Source organism: Phocoena sinus, chromosome 3 (assembly GCF_008692025.1).
Source record: "Phocoena sinus isolate mPhoSin1 chromosome 3, mPhoSin1.pri, whole genome shotgun sequence".
Classification (NCBI taxonomy): Eukaryota; Metazoa; Chordata; class Mammalia; order Artiodactyla; family Phocoenidae; genus Phocoena; species Phocoena sinus.
In genome coordinates, this window is record NC_045765.1 from 53,906,584 (window position 1) to 53,924,571 (window position 17,988).

The 17,988-nt window shown below is 40.6% G+C and overlaps 2 protein-coding genes across 18 annotated transcripts in view; both read right to left on the reverse strand.

Annotated features, from left to right (window-relative positions):
* LOC116751273 (protocadherin gamma-C4) overlaps window positions 1-17,988 on the reverse strand; it is a 176,498-nt gene that overhangs the window by 27,411 nt on the left and 131,099 nt on the right. The window contains exon 1 of one of the 17 annotated variants that reach the window (XM_032626979.1): window positions 4,337-4,521. The exons of the other annotated variants lie outside the window; for them this stretch is intronic. Within the exon in view, the coding sequence (XP_032482870.1) occupies window positions 4,337-4,366 (30 nt within the window). The 5' untranslated portion in view covers window positions 4,367-4,521. Of the gene's footprint in view, window positions 1-4,336; window positions 4,522-17,988 lie in introns of those variants that run through there. 17 annotated transcript variants of the gene reach the window in all.
* LOC116751291 (protocadherin gamma-C3-like) lies at window positions 630-4,541 on the reverse strand. The gene has a single exon (XM_032627001.1). It carries the CDS (start codon window positions 3,830-3,832, stop codon window positions 3,338-3,340), a length of 495 nt encoding a protein of 164 aa, XP_032482892.1. The 5' UTR covers window positions 3,833-4,541; the 3' UTR covers window positions 630-3,337.

The following is a 17,988-nucleotide window of genomic DNA, read 5'->3' on the forward strand; positions in this document are numbered from 1 at the left end:
AGAAAAAAATTTTCATTCCCAAAAGAAATCCATTCCCAAAAGAATGGATTTCTAGGCTAGAAATCCATTGCCTAACTCTAGACTTTTAAAGAAATAGTTGCCCAGGTGCCAGTCGTTGAGGAAGATTTTTTCTTCAGATGACTGAAATATCTTATGTCTTCCTTACAATGGTCTCCTAGAGCTATTCTATATAATATTTTAAGGTTGGGAAATAACATCACACAATTTTTTAAATTTCAGTTTGGCCCAATAAGGCTGGCTGCTGGTTCTGTGAACACCAGAATAACACTTTGCTTCAAAAACATGCTAATTGATAGACTGGCAGGTCCTAGGGCAATGCTTTGCAAATTCGTCTTCACATTGAGATCACTTGGGGACCTTCAAAAACTACTGATGCCTGTGTCCCATCTCAAGAGATTATGCTTTAATCCATCTGGGATGTGGCCTGGGCTTCAGAATTTTTAAAAGGTCCCTAGGTAATTCTGGTGTGCAACCAAGTTTGAGAACATTGTCCATGGGAAAATGCCAGTTGTTTTCCGGTCTGACCAGAAAAGCAGCAGCTGCTTCTCTCTGGCTTTCATCCTTCCTTAGCCTTTCCATCTATGCCTCTGCTTTGTCATCTTTGACTGTCTCCAGGTTTGTTCAATTTCTTTTTTTCTTTTTTTTTTTTTGTTCAATTTCTAAAGTGTGTTTAATTAAGATTTGGAGTGGGTTAAGAACTAATAAAAAAATATTAGTCACAGCTAAGAATTTTTTAACACCTTTGATATTCTAGGCACTGTGCATATATTATATCATGAACTAATGTTATAAAACCCGTTACTCCCTTTTTGCATATGAAAAAGGGTCTAGAAAAGAGATTAACTTGGCCATGGACTCATAGATGGTTAAGTGTCTAACTGCCAAACCCAAGGCTTGATAGCAATAATACACTTATTAGTAACAAAGTAACAGTTGTTCTCCCACAAATGGAAGTGTGTTTAATTTCACTCTAAAACAAAGACCTGCACACCATACTGAATAAATGAAAGCTTTATCTTTTTCTCAGGATATGAATTTACCTACCTTTCACACTATGTGTATACCCAAGAAAAACGATGAAAGGATAGGAAATGACACTTTGGGCAAGAAGAACTTTCATTTTGTACTTTACGTTCTTCCAGATTGTCTGGATTTATCTTCGAAATAAATGATTACTTTTACTTTTATAATGAATGGTGGTTACCTTTGGATTTAGAGAATATAATTAGTTTTAATTTTTTCTTATACTTTTACATATTTTCCAAATTGTCTATAATGCACATGTATTACCATAACAAATTTTTTGTGAGTAATGTCCACATAATTTCAGCACTGTGCTGGAAATAAAATTTAGAGGACCCTAGAATTTTATTTCTTTCATAGAAAGTCATCTAAGAATGAGGTACAGTATCTGTGTAGTCAAAGGAAAATTATCAGCAAACCATTAGCTTTAATGCAGATGTGGCAATCATTTGAAAGATGGACAGATGAGGTAGTTTTTATATTCCTAGCAGCTGCCACTGGTTAGAGGTATATCATCAGCTTGTACTCAATGCAAATGACACCAAGCTAAGCTCTTGAATGCTGAGATGGTGAGTTATAGCTTAATGGCCCTTTAGCAGGATTGGTTAGTTGCTATGGCAAGTGAGTACTGAGGGTGTGAATTGTGTCCACAGATAAGTCAATTAACTCCACACTGTGTGGGACCACAAACCACACTCTAGCTGGGCCATCCCCCTCCCCCAAAGGCACGACGTTTGATCTGGGAAAGGCCAAGTGAAAATGTGGATGCATCATTAGGAAAACATCTTGATCACTGAAAATAAAGGCGGCTACATACTTTCCTGAAACTGATGCAGGAATCAAAAAGCATTAATATCATTCCAGGATGACTTGCTAACCCTTACCTGTCCGGGAGGGGAGCTCTCTGCACCCAACACTTGCCTATAGAACACTGGATCGAGGCTCCGCAGAGTGTTCTGACGGCTGGCCAGTGGGCTGGCGGCACCTGGTTTCTTCAGCAGCGGGTCGCTGCGTCTCGAGTCAGTGGTGAGGTACACCTGATGGTAAAGGTGTGGAGGCAACAGGCCTCCCCGCACGGCGTCCGCGTGCAGAGAAGGCCCTGGTGTTCGGTACAGGGAGCTCACGGGAGCTCGGTATAGGTCCCTGGACTGCTTCCATTTGTAAACTTTGAATACGATCACTCCCAATACTGTGACTGCGAACCCCACGGAGACCAGGATTAAAGAGAGAAGTAGATAAAAGGTGAGATTTTTATTCTGCTCCCTGGGGCAGAGCCGGAGGGGAACTCAGCTCGGGCTTCAGGAGATTCCTCGATTACTGACACAGTCAGGGTCGCGGTGGTGGGACAGCGACGGCTCCCCATTGTCTTTGATCAAGACCGTGAGAGTCTGCCTGGGCGAATCTGTATCCTGGACTGGGCGGGCAGTGCTGACTTGACCCGTGTGAAGTCCCACAGCAAAAAGGCTCTGGTTGGGGGCTCCCAAGAGGCTGTAGGAGAGCCAGGCGTTGTGCCCTGCATCCGGGTCCCAGCCTACCACACGCGTGACCACGTGGCCTGCAGACGTACCTCGAGGCAGCATCTCCACCGAGCTCTGGCCAGGCCGGGGGTATAGGACCTGGGGGGCATTGTCATTGCGATCAGTGACAAATATGTTCACGCTGATATTGGTGGCCAGGAACAGGAGTGCCGCATCGCTGATATGAGCTGTCAATTCGAACGCCCGCCGATCCTCATGGTCCAGGGGCACTAAGGATGACACGACGCCACTGTCACGATTTATCGTGAAATAGCGACCCACTAGCCCTATTTCAGCTCCTTGCTCCAAGAGAAAGAAGGAAAGGCGAGCATTCTGCGGGGCGTCAGGGTCCCAGACACTTAGATTTAGTATTGGAACACCGGGGAGGTTATTTTCCTCAACGTAAACATCGTAGGAAGACTGGGAAGATTGTGGAGGGTTGTCGTTGATGTCGGACACTTGCACCTGCACTGTCGTGAGGGCTGAGAGGGAAGGGGTTCCCGCGTCTCGAGCCGTGATGCTGAGGTTGTATTCTGGCACAGTCTCCCGATCCAGGGCTGCACTGGTTTTCAAAGTAAAGTAATTCTTGAGGGAAGATGTAAGGCTAAAAGGGAGACCTGGTGGAACCTCGCAAGTCACCAGCCCGTTCTCCCCAGCATCCAGATCGGTAACACTGAGCAAAGCAACGACAGTTCCTAGGGGTGCATCCTCAGGGACTGGGCTGTACACGGAGGTGACTGTGATCTCCGGGGCATTGTCATTTACATCCACAACCTCTACCAAAACTTTACAATGTGCTCCCTCAGGACTGGCGCCCTTGTCTTTGGCCTGTATGTAAATCTCATGGAGTTTGGCCGTCCTTCGAAGTCCAGTCGACCCTTGACGGTCAGCACCCCAGTTACAAGGTCTAAGGAGAGTAGTTCCCGCACGCCAGCGCGGTTTGTGGCTGCCGAAGGAGTAAATGATTTCGCCGTTGGGGCCTTCATCCAGATCCGTTGCATGGACTTGCACGACGCGAGTGCCGGGGGTGCATCCTCCAGACGCGCGCCCGGTACAAGGACTGGTTGAAGGTGGGCGCAATTGTCATTCGCGTCCAGCACGACGATTCGAATAGGAAGGCTGCCGAGCGAGCCGAGCTCCTCCGGTCCAACGCTGTCAGCAACAGCTGGAGAATCTGGTTCTCGCTCCCGGTCCAGGGGCGCGCTCCAGCACCAGCTCCGCGTATTTGGTGCTGTCTTCCCGCGTCTGCACGCGAAGCGCAAAGTACTCATTTCGGCTCAGCTCATAGGTTTGTAAAGAGTTGCTTCCCACATCTGGATCGTGCGCGCTCTCGAGCGGAAAGCGCGTCCCCGGCGCCACAGCCTCGCTAATCTCCAATTTCATTTCCGGGTAGGAAAAGAGGGATTGTTGTCGTTGATATCCTGGATCACCACTTCCGCGCTGAACAGCTCTAGCGGCCTCTCCACTACAAAACTCCAGAGTTTTATGGTGCAGGAGGGCAGCGTCCCAATAGCCTCCTCTCGATCCAGGCGGTCGTTCACGAACATCTCTCCCGTCTCCCAGTTCACCTCAAAGAATCTTCGGCTAGCTCCGGACACCACCCGGAGCCTGCGGGCTGACAGGCTGCCGAGATCCAAGCCAAGGTCCCTAACCACGTTTCCCACCGCGAAACCCTTCTCTCTTTCCTCCAGGATCTCATAGCGAATGACGGCGGCGGAAGCCTTATGCAAGGCACCAAGAAGCAGCAAAACTCCGACCACTCTCCCAGTGCTTACCAGCCCACTTCTCCAGGCCTCTGGGACCATCTCACTCAAAGACAGCTCCTCTTAAGCGGGGTCCAGATTGGCCCGGCTTCTTTCCTGAGAAACTTTCAGCGGGTTAACGCTCGGGCGCTGGGCTCCGAGTCGGACATGGCTTTCTGGATGCCGTTGATTTGCTCGCCGGCTATTCAGTCTCTGCCTCATCCCGGCGGCGCCAAGAGGGGACGGGCCGGGGCCAGATTCTCCAGCTTCTTCATTGGCCGACAGCGGCACGCAGAGTCCCAGCCAATAACTGCACGAAAAATGCGCCAGCGCCCGGCTCACTGAGCGGGACCAGCGCTAGCGCCGGGAGCTTCTTTCCTTTGGCTTCCTTCCAGAGTTTACAGCCAGAGCTCCTTGGCAGTATCCGCGCATCGGAAACACACCTTAAGCTGTAAAGCTAACTGCAGGGTGATGGAGATGGCCTTTCTGCGAGTCTTCAAGCCGAACTAGGGCCTATTAAACACCTCAACCGCTGACTTTAACACTTCAACCCCTCCAAGAAGGGGGTTCAAACCAAACCGAAAATGACACGTTAATCTGGTTTGTTGGAGAACTAGGTAAAACTTACCTAGCTGGACCATATTGTGGCGAGGCATTTAGCATTTCTGTGGAGGTGTTGATAATTTCAGTTATATCTTTACCAAATGAGACTGTAGAACTACGGGTCACTTCCTCAGTAGAGAAAATCTACAGGAGCTACCAGCTGTTTGGTTTAACTTTGTTTTATGAAATTTAAAAGTACAATTCAGATTTCTTTTTAAATTGGATGTTGTTGCTTAGCTCTTATTTCTTAACAACCAGGGAGCAATGTGAAATTTCTATTCTGTTTGTCCCAACAAGCATAACCTCAATCAGAGAGCATCTCTAAAGTTTCCCTTTACTTCATCAATTTGTTTCTCAAGATCATATGGCATACCACAAGAGAAGTTGCATTGCTAATAAAGGATTAATACCCCCTCTTCACTCCCCTTCCCCCCCCAAAAAAAAAGAAAGAAAAAGAAAAAAGACCAGGTTTTATTTACCACCTGGGGCCTTTATAAAATGATTGGGATATCAGAAATACAAAGCCTTTAGCCACAGAATAAAGAGCCTGAAGTTTTCTGCATTTAGGATTGTAGTCAAACAAAATAGTAATGATTAGGATAATGAATAAGAGAGTCAGCTACGATATAAGTTAGAACTGAGTTGTACATCCTTAGACAAGAAACTACCCTCTAAGGGTTCCTGAGTTCCTATCTTATTAAATGAATAAGGCAGATAAAATCCTGGCACATAGTAAGTCCTAATTAATGATGCACATCACCCCATTAGATACTAGATGTAAAGAACCTCATACTATTTCTGTATGCTTATCTTGGACACCACTTTGGTTGCATATAGTCCTTTCTGAATTTTAACTGAACCCTGAGGAAGGGTGGTAGGCAGAGAGGTTAGATAGGTATATAGGAAGTATATATAGGATATTTATTGAAGAGATGAAAAGCCGTATTTGACCTGTCTCTCTATGTCCTCAATACTTTCTCTCTTAAAAACCTCCAGTTTAAATACTCAAATTTGACAATTGTCCATACCACCAAGAAGGCTGATAGGTATTAGAAGATTAGAATATAGAATTTAGAACATATATAGTAGCCCAGCCACTTGCTACTCAGTGTGAGCCAAGGACCAATGGCATGGGCATCACCTGGGAGCTGTTAGAAATGCAGAAACGCCCCACTCCAGACCTACCGAATCAGAATTTGCATTTTAACAAAAAGCCAGGGTGATTTGAATGTAAAGTTTGAGAAGCACTGATCTAGTAGGTTTTTTCAGACATACCAATTTATCAATCATTTTTTTCCCTATTTACCATCACTTAATTGACATTCTGGTTTTCAAAACTAGCTTTTAAAAGCTGAAGTAGTTTTCCCTTTAACAATAAGGCCCATAGTTTTCCTAAGACCCCTTCATAAGCCAGCAGAACCCTCCTTGGATCCATTGTTTACAGTAGCAAGAGTGATCTTAAAATTTTAATTGAATCAGAAGATTCTCCAGCTCAAAACTTCTCAGCAGCATCTCACTCACTACTCTTGAAATAAAATATCAAATCCTTTGCATAGTATCCAAGTGCTCAAGCCTTCCCCTTCTCTCAATGTTATTACACTGCTTTCAGTGTGGTCCGTCAAACACGATGATTTAATATATGTATATACTGTGAGATGATCAACACAATATAGTTAACACATCTATCACCTCACCTAGTTACCATTTTTTAAGGCGTGTGGTAAGAACATTTAAGACCTACTCTCTTAACAAATTTCAAGTTACACTACAAGATTGTTAACTAGAGTCACCATGCTGTACATCGGATTCCAGAACTCATTCATTTTATAACTGAAAATGTGTACCCTTGGACCAACATCTCCCCATACTTAAGGCTTATTAATATAGCAATCTTTATGCTAATGGCATAGTAATCATTACATGCAGTAAGCACTATATATATTCGTGTGTATCCATTTTCCCTAGGAGAAAGCATTTTTGGAAGATACAGTCAGTCTTTTAAGCTACCAGTGGCGCTAGTGAAACTATTTCTTAACCTAATGATTTGAAAGAGAAAACATAGTTTGTCAAAGAGTCAAGCAAGGTGTGGTAATATAACTCACACTGGACATAAAACTTGCTGTCACCTATATCCAGGGGAAATGGAAGTACCAGTGTACAGGATCAATGGAATTTTCCAGTCTCTTATCTTCTTTCCTCTCTGTTTTATAATTCCAAGAGAGCCTTAGATCAACAAGATGCAGCAAACAATTTTAAAATAGAAAGTGAATCTATTATAGTGTTCAACAGTGAGGGCTTCGTGTCAAAAAGACTTGAGTTCCAACACTGGACATTATACTTAGTAGCTATGTAACCATGAAGCTTTTATTTCTAAATTTTATTTTCTTTATCTATAAAATGGGAATAATAATAGTACTCCTTGACATAATCACCGGTATCTCAATCTTTTATTTTAGTCTTTGAACAGCTTTGTACTTACCATACAGCTCACTTGGACAATCAATGATTTTTAGCCGTTTTATACATTTACACAACCAATACTACAATCCAGTTTTAGAACACTCCCACCAACCCCCAAAATCCTTCATGCCTGTCTGCAGTCAATCCTTGCTCTCACCCCCAGCTTCAGGTAGCCACTGATCGATTTTCTATATAGTTTTCCTTTTTCTAGAAATTTCACAAAAAAAGGGAATTATAAAATGCATAGCCTTTTGGATGTTCAACATCACTAATCATTAGAGAAATGCAAATCAAAGCTGCAAATGAGGTACCACCTCACACCGGTCAGAACGGCCATCATTTAAAAGTCTACAAATAACGCATGCTGGAGAGGGTGTGGAGAAAAGGGAACCCTCTTAAACTGTTGGTGGGAATGTAAGTTAGTGCAGCCACTATGGAAAACAGTTTGGAGGTTCCTCAGAAAACTAAAAATAGAATTACCATATGATCCAGCAATCCCAATCCTGGGCGTATATCTGGACAAAACTATAATTCAAAAAAGATACATGCCTCCCTATATTCATAGCAGCACTATTCACAATAGCCAAGACATGGAAACAACCTAAATGTCCGTTGGCGGATGAATGGATAAAGAAGATGTGGTACATATATACAATGGAATATTACACAGTATAAAAAAAGAAAATAATGCCACTTACAGCAACATGGATGCAACTAGAGATTATCAAACTAAGTTAGAAAGAGAAAGACAAATACCATATGATATCCCTTATATGTGGAATCTAAAAAATGGCACAAATGAACTTATCTACAAAACAGAAGCAGACTCATAGACATAGAGAACAGACTTGTGGTTGCCAAGGGGTAGGGAGAGAGAGAGGGATGGACTGCAAGTTTGGGGTTGGTTGATGCAAACTACTACATATAGAATGGATAAACAACAAGGTCCTACCGTATAGCACAGGGAACTATACCCAATCTCCTGGGATAAACCATAGTGGAAAAGAATATAAAAAAGAATGTATATGTGTGTAACTGAGTCACTCTGCTGCCACACTGTAAATCAACTATACTTCAATTAAAAAAATTTTTTTAAATGCATAGTCTTCTGTATCTGGCTTCTTTCACTTAGCATAATGTCACATCCAACTCTTAACCACACCCTCAAAAATGTTCTGTCTCCAAAGTTCCTCATCTAATAATGGGCACTTCTAGTCTAGTCAAAAATTCTCAGGTCAGGGCTTCCCTGGTGGCGCAGTGGTTTAGAATCTGCCTGCCAATGCAGGGGACACAGGTTCGAGCCCTGGTCTGGGAAGATCCCACATGCCGCGGAGCAACTGGGCCCGTGAGCCACAACTACTGAGCCTGCGTGTCTGGAGCCTGTGCTCCGCAACAAGAGAGGCCGCGATAGTGAGAGGCCCGCGCACCGCGATGAAGAGTGGCCCCCACTCGCCACAACTAGAGAAAGCCCTCGCACAGAAACGACGACCCAACACAGCCAAAAATAAATAAATAAATTTATAAAAAAAAATTCTCAGGTCATCCTTAACATCTTTTTCTACATTCCAACATTTAATTCATTACCAGTTCATGTCAATGCTTACTACCTCCAAAATATACTTTGAATCTATCAATTACTTTCCCCTCTACCGCTACCACCTGAGACAAAGTCACCTTAATACTGTCAGCTTCCTCTCTGGTCTTACTTCCTCTTTTGCTTTCCCTAAACTCCATTTCACATGTGAAAACCTGAAGAATCTTTCAAAAATATATATTAAATTATATACTCTCCTTGCTAAACACAGTGCTTGGTACCAGGACTGGCTACATAATTTGCGGGACAAGCACAAAATGAAAACAGGGGGCTCCCTGTTAAAAAATTAGTACAATTTCAAGATGATGACAGAAGAGCATTAAACCAAATGCAGGGCCCTTCTAAGGTTGGGAACCAGTATGACTGCACAGTTCACATGCCCATGAAAATGGCCTTGCCTGGCACAGAGAAGCTCTCCATAAGTATTGCCTAATATTATTTTTAAAATATTAGGTAACTACCTAATATTATTTATTCCAAGAGGATTAATAATATCAAAAAATCTTATTCATGATACTATTAAATTAATGAATTCAAGGAAAAACATATGTATTATCCCCTAAAAGCCTAAATATCATCTAGTAATCTTTGAATTCAATCTAATTTGCTGATTTGAGGAACATCCTAAGGTCAAATTAAGGGATAATTAAAGTAGAAATTATATAAAAACAGATAATCAATAGATCAACATGTACCACGATGCAGACAGGTGGGATATTCAAGGATTTGGTGGAAGCTGAATGGTTTAGCCTTAATATTTCCGTGAAGCTCATCTGAAGTTTATTTATGTGAGAAAATATTTTGCATACTTTGATTTGAAAAGATGATCTATGAACCTTAAGAATAAGAAATTATTTCATTAAAATATTTTGGAACTACAATCAGTGATTTAGAGGTCAAAGTTTAAGCAAAAAAAAAAAAAAAAAAAGAGGTTTACTTCTCCCTTCCATTTGAGTGATAATCTCTTTTATTCTTGATCACATCAGTACTATTACTGTTTATTATACCACGAAGCTGAAATATGTCAGGAAACTACCCGCAAAAAATTGCTAAATTTGTCCATATGAAAATATCCCAAGAGACCTTAAGTCTCCTTAGAGAGATGAAATTTGTTTAATTTTTCCCCAGCATGCTATTATATTGTTACCTAAATTATTATCAATTTTTTGAAACAGGTAGCCTTGTACGGCTGAGTTATATTTCTAAACGAAGTAATTGACTTCAATATATAATGATAACTTTGAGTGAGAAAGAAGTGTGACTTTCTGATCTTTAAAACCTTCTGGCAAGATAGAAGTTTAGTACATGATATAGATGCAATCTCAAATCACCAAGAAAAGGATGAAGTTTTTATGTACTTTTTATGTACTGGGACAACTGGATAGCCACTTAGAAAAAAAAGAAAAAAAGATAAAATTAGTTCCATACCTCAGCACACACAAGAATAAAGTCCATATAGATCAGGATCTAAATGTACAAACCAAAATACCATACAAATACTAGAAGAAAACTGATGGATTTTTCTACAACCTGAGTGTGGGACAAGGCTTTCTAACTATGACTCAAAACCTAAGTGCAATATAGAAAAGGACCAATTCATTTGGTTACATAAAAATAAAGGGGGAAAAACACTGCAGTGCAAAAATACCATAAACAAAGTTGAAGGCAAATGACAAGCTAGGAGAAAATATTTGCAACTTATATCTTGGACAAAGGGCTAATATCTCTAAACATATAAGTAACTTTCTAAAAGAAAATACTAAAAAAAATCTAGAAGATAGAAAATAGAATAATGAATATAAAACATGAACAACTTTTAGAAAGATAAACTGGCTCTTAAACATATGAAAAGGTATTTAACTTCAACAGTAATGAGAGAAATTCGAATTAAAATGATTTTGAGATTTTAAAAACTGATCAGGGCTTCCCTGGTGGCGCAGTGGTTGAGAGTCCGCCTGCCGATGCAGGGGACACGGGTTCGTGCCCCGGTCTGGGAAGATCCCACATGCCGCGGAGCGGCTGGGCCCGTGAGCCATGGCCGCTGAGCCTGCGCGTCCGGAGCCTGTGCTCCGCAACGGGAGAGGCCACAGCAGTGAGAGGCCCACGTACCACAAAAAAAAAACAAAAAAAAAACAAAAAAAAAACTGATCAGATTGGCAAAAATTAAAAAGCTTGACAACATATTCTATAGATGAGGCTATGGGAAAATAAACATTCTCCTCTATTGGAATGCAAAATGGTACAATCTGTATATAGGGAAATAGTTATATCTAACAGAACTACATATGCACTTGCCCTATGACTTAGCAATCACACTTTTAGAAATTTACCCTAAATATATTTACCACAAAAATTATGAAAATACATATATGAACCAGGTCATTCATTACAGCATTATTTGTAACTGCAAAAAGACTGAAAGCTACCTAAATGGAAAACTATAGTTAGTTGAATATACTATGATACGTACACATACAATGAGTTTTATGAAGCTACAAAGAAAGATCTTTGTAAAATGATATAGAATGATTTCCAGAATATATTGTTAGTGCAAAAAGCAAAGTGAAGGGCTTCCCTGGTGGTGCAGTGGTTGAGAGTCTCCCTGCCAGTGCAGGGGACACAGGTTTGTGCCCTGGTCCGGGAGGATCCCACGTGCCGCAGAGCAGCTGGGCCCGTGAGCCATGGCCACTGAGCCTGCATGTCCAGAGGTTGTGCTCCGCAGCGGGAGAGGCCACAGCAGTGAGAGGCCCCCATACCGCAAAAAAAAAAAAAAAAAAAAAGCAAAGTGAAAACCTTTTCTTCTGACAATGTGGAACTAGCCATACCACTATAAACAAATAGAAAATTGATGAAAATATGTAGAAAAATGCTTTTAGCCATTGGCTCAAAAGGAGTGCAAGACTGAGAGAAGGGAAGCAATGAGATGAGCCCCAGGATCTCTGTTATTTTACCTGGAGGCAATTTTCAGAGAAAAAAAGATTTTAAAAAATGAACAGTGTTTCAGCAACCTATGGGAAAATATCAAGTGGTCTAACATAAGTGAAATTGGAGTTCTCTAATTTTGTATGTGTGTGTGTGCATGTGATAAATAGTATTTGAATAAATATAGCCTCAAACTTCCTAAATCTAAAGAAAATTATAGACCCACAGAATCAAGAAGTTCAAGTATGCTACCCCAAGTAGGATTAAACACACCACAAAGAAAATGCACCATAAAGAAAACACAATAAAGAAAAATACACCAAGGTCCATCATAATCAAATTTCTAAAAACCATTGATAAAGAGAAAAATTTAGAAGCAGTCAGAGGAAATACAGAAGAACAAACATAAGATTGCAGACTTTGCATCAAAAATAATGCAAGGCAGAAGAAAGAGGAAGAATATATTTAAAGTGCTGAAAGAAAAAAATTGGCAACCTAGAATTCTATATTTAGCAAAAGTACCTTTCAAAAATGAAAGTAAAATACAGATTTTTTGTTCAGACAAACAAAAACCTAGAAAATATATAACCAGAAGATCTATACTACAAGAAACATTAAAGAAAGCTCTTTAGTCGAAAGGAAAAGTGACACCGATGCAAACTTGGGTCTGTGTAAGGAATCAGTGACAGAAATGATAAAAATGTAGGTTGCATATTAAAGACTTTTCATGTTTAAATTTCTTTAAAAGAAATGATTACCTAAAGCAAAAATAATAACAACATACTGTGGGGCTTAAAATACTACAGTAGTAAAATGTGTGGCAACAATGGCACTAAAAAACAAAGTAGGGGAAATGGAAGTATACTGTTAAAGTGGTGTAACATTACTCAAATTCTGTTACATTTATGATCATAAGTTAAAGATGTATAGTGTAAACCCCAGAACAAACACTTAAAAAATCAAAGAGATACTTAATAAACTAATATCAGAGACAAAACAGAATACTAAACAATAACCAAGAAGGCAGGAAACAATCAAAGAAGAAATTAACAATGGATGGAGAGCACACATGGGCAGTGAACAGACACCAATTGCTGCCCTCACCAAACCAGAAGCGCACGCGAGGCTGCTGCACCTACACACACCATATCAAGGGGATAACGGACAGCACACACTGAGGAAAGAGGCAGCAAGCACCCAAGCTAAAAGCAGCCCCTTGATTCCGGACAAATTGGTGGAGTAGAAAAACTTGAGCCCACTTCCTCTCACGAAAACACCAAAATCCCAACTGCTGAACAACCATCAACAAAAAAGACTGGAACCAACCAAAAAAGATATTTTACATCCAAAGACAAAGAAGAAGCCACAACAAGATGTTAGGAGTAGCACTTTCATGATATAAAGAAATCCCATAGGGAGTTCCTTGGTAGTCTAGTGGTTAGGATTTGATGCTTTCACTGCAGTGGCCCGGGTTCAATCCCTGGTCAGGGAATTGATATCCTGCAAGCTGCATGGCATGGCAAAAAATAAAAATAAAAAAAGGAAGAAGAAATCCCATGCCCACTGGGTAGGCAACTCACAAACTGGAAAAAAAATTATATCGCAGAGGATCACCCAGAGGAGTGAGAGTTCTGAGCCCCATGTCAGGCTCCCCAGTCTGAGGGTCTTGTATTGGGAGGAGGAGCCCCCAGAGCATTTGGCTTTTAAGGACAGTGGGGCTTGAGTGCAGGAGCTCCACAAGACTAGGGGAAATGAAGACTCCACTCTTGGAAGATGCACACAGATTTCACATGCACTGGGACACAGCACAAAGCAATGACTCCATACAAGCCTGAGCTAGACCTACCTGCAGGTCTTGGAAGGTCTCCTGGGGAGGTGGGGTTGGCTGTGGCTCACTGTGGGGGTAAGGACACTGGTGGCGGAGGCCCCAGGGAATACTGATTGTCATGAGCTCTCCTGGAGGTCATCATTTTGGCACTGAGACCTTGCCAACAGCCTGCAGGCTCCAGTGCTGGGACCCCTCAGGCCAAAAAAACAGTGATGGGGAACACAGCCCCATCCATCAGCAGTCAGGCTGCCTAAACTTGTACTGAGCTCACAGTCACCGCTAAACACACCCCTTGACATGGCCCTCCCCATCAGAGGGAGAAGACCCAACTCCACCCACCAGCGGGCAGGCACCAGTCCCTCCCCACAAGGAAGCCTGCACAAGCACCTGGACCCAACCTCACCCACCAGGAGGCAGACACCAGAAGCAAGAAGAACTACGATCCTGCAGCCTGTGGAAAGGAGACCACAACCACAGAAAGTTAGACAAAATGAGACGGCAGGGAAATACATTCCAGATGAAGGAACAAGATAAAAACCCAGAAGAACAACTAAGTGAAGTGGAGATAGGTAACCTACCTGAAAAAGAATTCAGAGATGATAGTAAAGATGATCCAAGATCTCAGAAAAAGAATGGAGGCACAGACCAAGAAGATACAAGAAATGTTTAACAGAGAACTAGAAGATCTAAGGAACAAGGAAACAGAGATGAACAATACAACAACTGAAATGAAAAATACACTAGAAGGAATCAATAGCAGAATAAATGAGGCAGAAGAACAAACAAGTGACCTGCAAGACAGATGGGTGGAAATCACTGCTGTGGAACAGAGTAAAGAAAAAACAATGAAAAGAAATGAGAACAGTCTCAGAGACCTCTGGGATAGTGTTAAATGCACAAACATTCGCATTATAGAGGTCCCAGAAGGAGAAGAGAGAGAGAGAAAGGGCCCGAGAAAATATTTGAAAAGATTATAGCTGAAAACTTCCCTAACATGGGAAAGGAAACATTCACTCAAGTCCAGGAAGTGCAGACAGTCCTATACAGCATAAACCCAAGGAGGAACACGCAGAGACACATATTAATCAAACTCACAAAAATTAAAGACAAAGAGAAAATAATAAAAGCAGTGAGCGTAAAGCAACAAATAACATACAAGGGAACCCCCATAACTTTATCAGCTGATTTTTCAGCAGAAACTCTGCAGGCCAGAAGGGAGTGGCATGATACATTTAAAGTGAGGAAAGGGGAAAACCTACAACCAAGGTTACTCTACCCAGCAAGGCTCTTATTCAGATTTGACAGAAAAATCAAAATCTTTACAGACAAGCAAAAGCTAAGAGAATTCAGCACCAACAAACCAGCTTTAGAACAAATGCTAAAGGAACTTCTCTAGGTGGAAAAGAAAAGGCCACAAATAGAAACAAGAAAATTACAAATGGGAAAGCTCACTGGTAAATGCAAACATACAGTAAATGAAGGAAATCATCCACACACAAATATGCTATCAAAACCAGCAATCGTGGGCTTCCCTGGTGGCGCAGTGGTTGAGAGTCCGCCTGCCGATGCAGGGGACATGGGTTCGTGCCCCGGTCTGGGAAGATCCCACATGCCGTGGCAGCGGCTGGGCCCGTGAGCCATGGCCGCTGAGCCTGCGCGTCCAGAGCCTGTGCTCCACAATGGGAGAGGCCACAGCAGTGAGAGGCCCACGTATCGCAAAAAAAAAAAAAAAAAACCAGCAATCGTGAGAAAAGCAGAGTACAAATGCAGGATATTGAAAGTGCATTTGCAATTAAAAGACAAGCAACTTAAAACAATCCTGTATATATACTATATATATATATACACACTATATATATATATATATATATATATATATATATATATATATATATATATATATCAACCTCATGGATACATGTACCCCAAAGTTCATTGCAGCACTATTTACAATAGTCAGGACATGGAACCAACCTAAACGTCCATTGATGGAGGAATGGATAAGGAAGATGTGCAATTACACTTACACACACACCACACACACACACACACACCATGGAATATTACTCAGCCATAAAAAAGAATGAAATAATGCCATTTGCAGCAACATAGATGCACCTAGAGAATATTATACTAGGTGAAGTACATCAGACAGAGAAAGATAAACATAATATGATATCACTTATCTGTGGAATTTTTTAAAAAGTAATACAAAGAACTTATATACAAAACAGAAACAGACTCAGAGACTTAAAAAACAAACTTATGGTTACTAAAGTGGAAACATGTCAGGGAGGGATAAATTATGAGTTTAGGATTAACATACACATACTACTATATCTAAAATAGGTAATCAACACAGTCCTACTGTATAGCACAGGGAAATGTACTCAATATTCTGTAATAACCTATATGGGAAAAGAATCTGAAAAAGAATGGATATATGTATATGTATAACTGAATCACTTAGCTGTACACCTGAAACTAACACAACACTGTAAATCAACTATACTCCAATATAAAATAAAAATTATTAATAAAAAGTTCCATAAGGAAAAAAAACAATGCATGGACAAGGAGAAAACAAAGAGCACAATGGTGGACATAATCATATCAATATTCCACTAAATGTAAGTGATCTGAACATGCCAATTAAAGATCAGTGGTAGATAAAAAAGCCTCAACTATGTCCTTCAGAAAAAATACTTTATATATAAAGAACTGAAAAAGATATACTATGCAGCACTAATTATAAGAAAGCTGGAGTGACCACATTAATATCAGAAAAAATTAGGCCTTAAGATGAGATATATTAGCAGAGATAAAGAGAGATATTACAAAATGACGAAAAGGTCAATGTATCAAGTATCAAGAATATTTAACAATCTCATATGTCTATTTACCCAAAGAAAATTAACAGGGACATTATATAATGGTAAGAGCGTCAGTCCACCAGCAAGATATAGCCATCTTAAATGTGTATGTACTTAACAACAGAACTTCAAAATACATTTAAGCAAAAACATACAACTGAAAGGTAAAAAAGACGCATCCACCAAAATACAGGTAAAGACTTCAATTTGACAATAATTGACAGAACTACTAACAAAAAAGTATAAGAAGTGAACATTTGATAAAACTTTTTCAATAACTGATAGAATTACTAACTAGAATATCAAAAAAGTAAGGAACACCATTAACTTATAGGGCCTAATTGACACTTACAGAACATCCCCCTCCAAAACAGAATACATATTCTATTCAAGTACCCATGGAACATTCTGATTGTATCCAGGGTCAGGAAACAAAGCTCAACAATTTTAAAAGAATGGAAATCACACAAAATATATGCTCTGAACATCATGAAATTAAACTAAAATTCAGTAACAGAAAGTCAACAGGAAAATCGCCAAACATTTGGAAATAAACAATTCTAAATAATCCATGGGCTAAAGAGTAAGTCTTAAAGAAAATTTAAAAATACACTTACGGAATGATAATGAAGATACAATGTATCAAAATTTATGGGATGCAACTAAAGTATTCCTAGAGGGAAATATATAGTACTAAATAAAGATAAAAATTCTCAAATCAATAAACTGTGATCTCACCTCAAGAAACTAGAAAAAGAGCTAAATAAACACAAAGCGAGCAGAAGCAAAAAATAATAAATTCAATAGCAGAAATCAATCAAATTGGGACTTCCCTGGTGGCACAGTGGTTAAGAATCCACCTGCCAATGCAGGGGACACGGGTTCGAGCCCTGGTCCGGGAAGATCCCATATGCCGTGGAGCAACTAAGCCCATGTGCCACAACTACTGAGTCTGCACTCTAGAACCCGCGTGCCTAGAGCCCATGCTCCACAACAAGAGAAGCCACCACGATGAGAAGCCTGTGCACTGGACCAAAGAATAGCTCATGCTCACCGCAACTAGAGAAAGTCCGCATGCAGCAATGGAGACCCAACGCAGCCATAAATAAATAAATAAATTTATTTAAAAAAAGAAATCAATCAAATTGAGCTCCTAGGTATATATCCAAGATAAGTTAAAGCATATGTTCATAAAAAGACTTGTAGCAAATGTTCAAAGCAACATTTTTCACAATAGCCCCAAACTGGAATCAACCCAAATGTCCATCAATGGTTAAATGGATAAACAAAATGTGGTATATAACCTTATAATGAAATACTATTCAACAATAAAAGGAATGAAGTGCTGATACATACTACAATATGGAAGAACCTCAAAAATATTATGCTAAGTGAAAAAAGCTAA

Bases quoted from the DNA above. Each gene is read 5' to 3' on its own strand.
- LOC116751291 (XM_032627001.1), bottom strand. From the start codon at position 3,832: ATGAGTACTTTGCGCTTCGCGTGCAGACGCGGGAAGACAGCACCAAAT.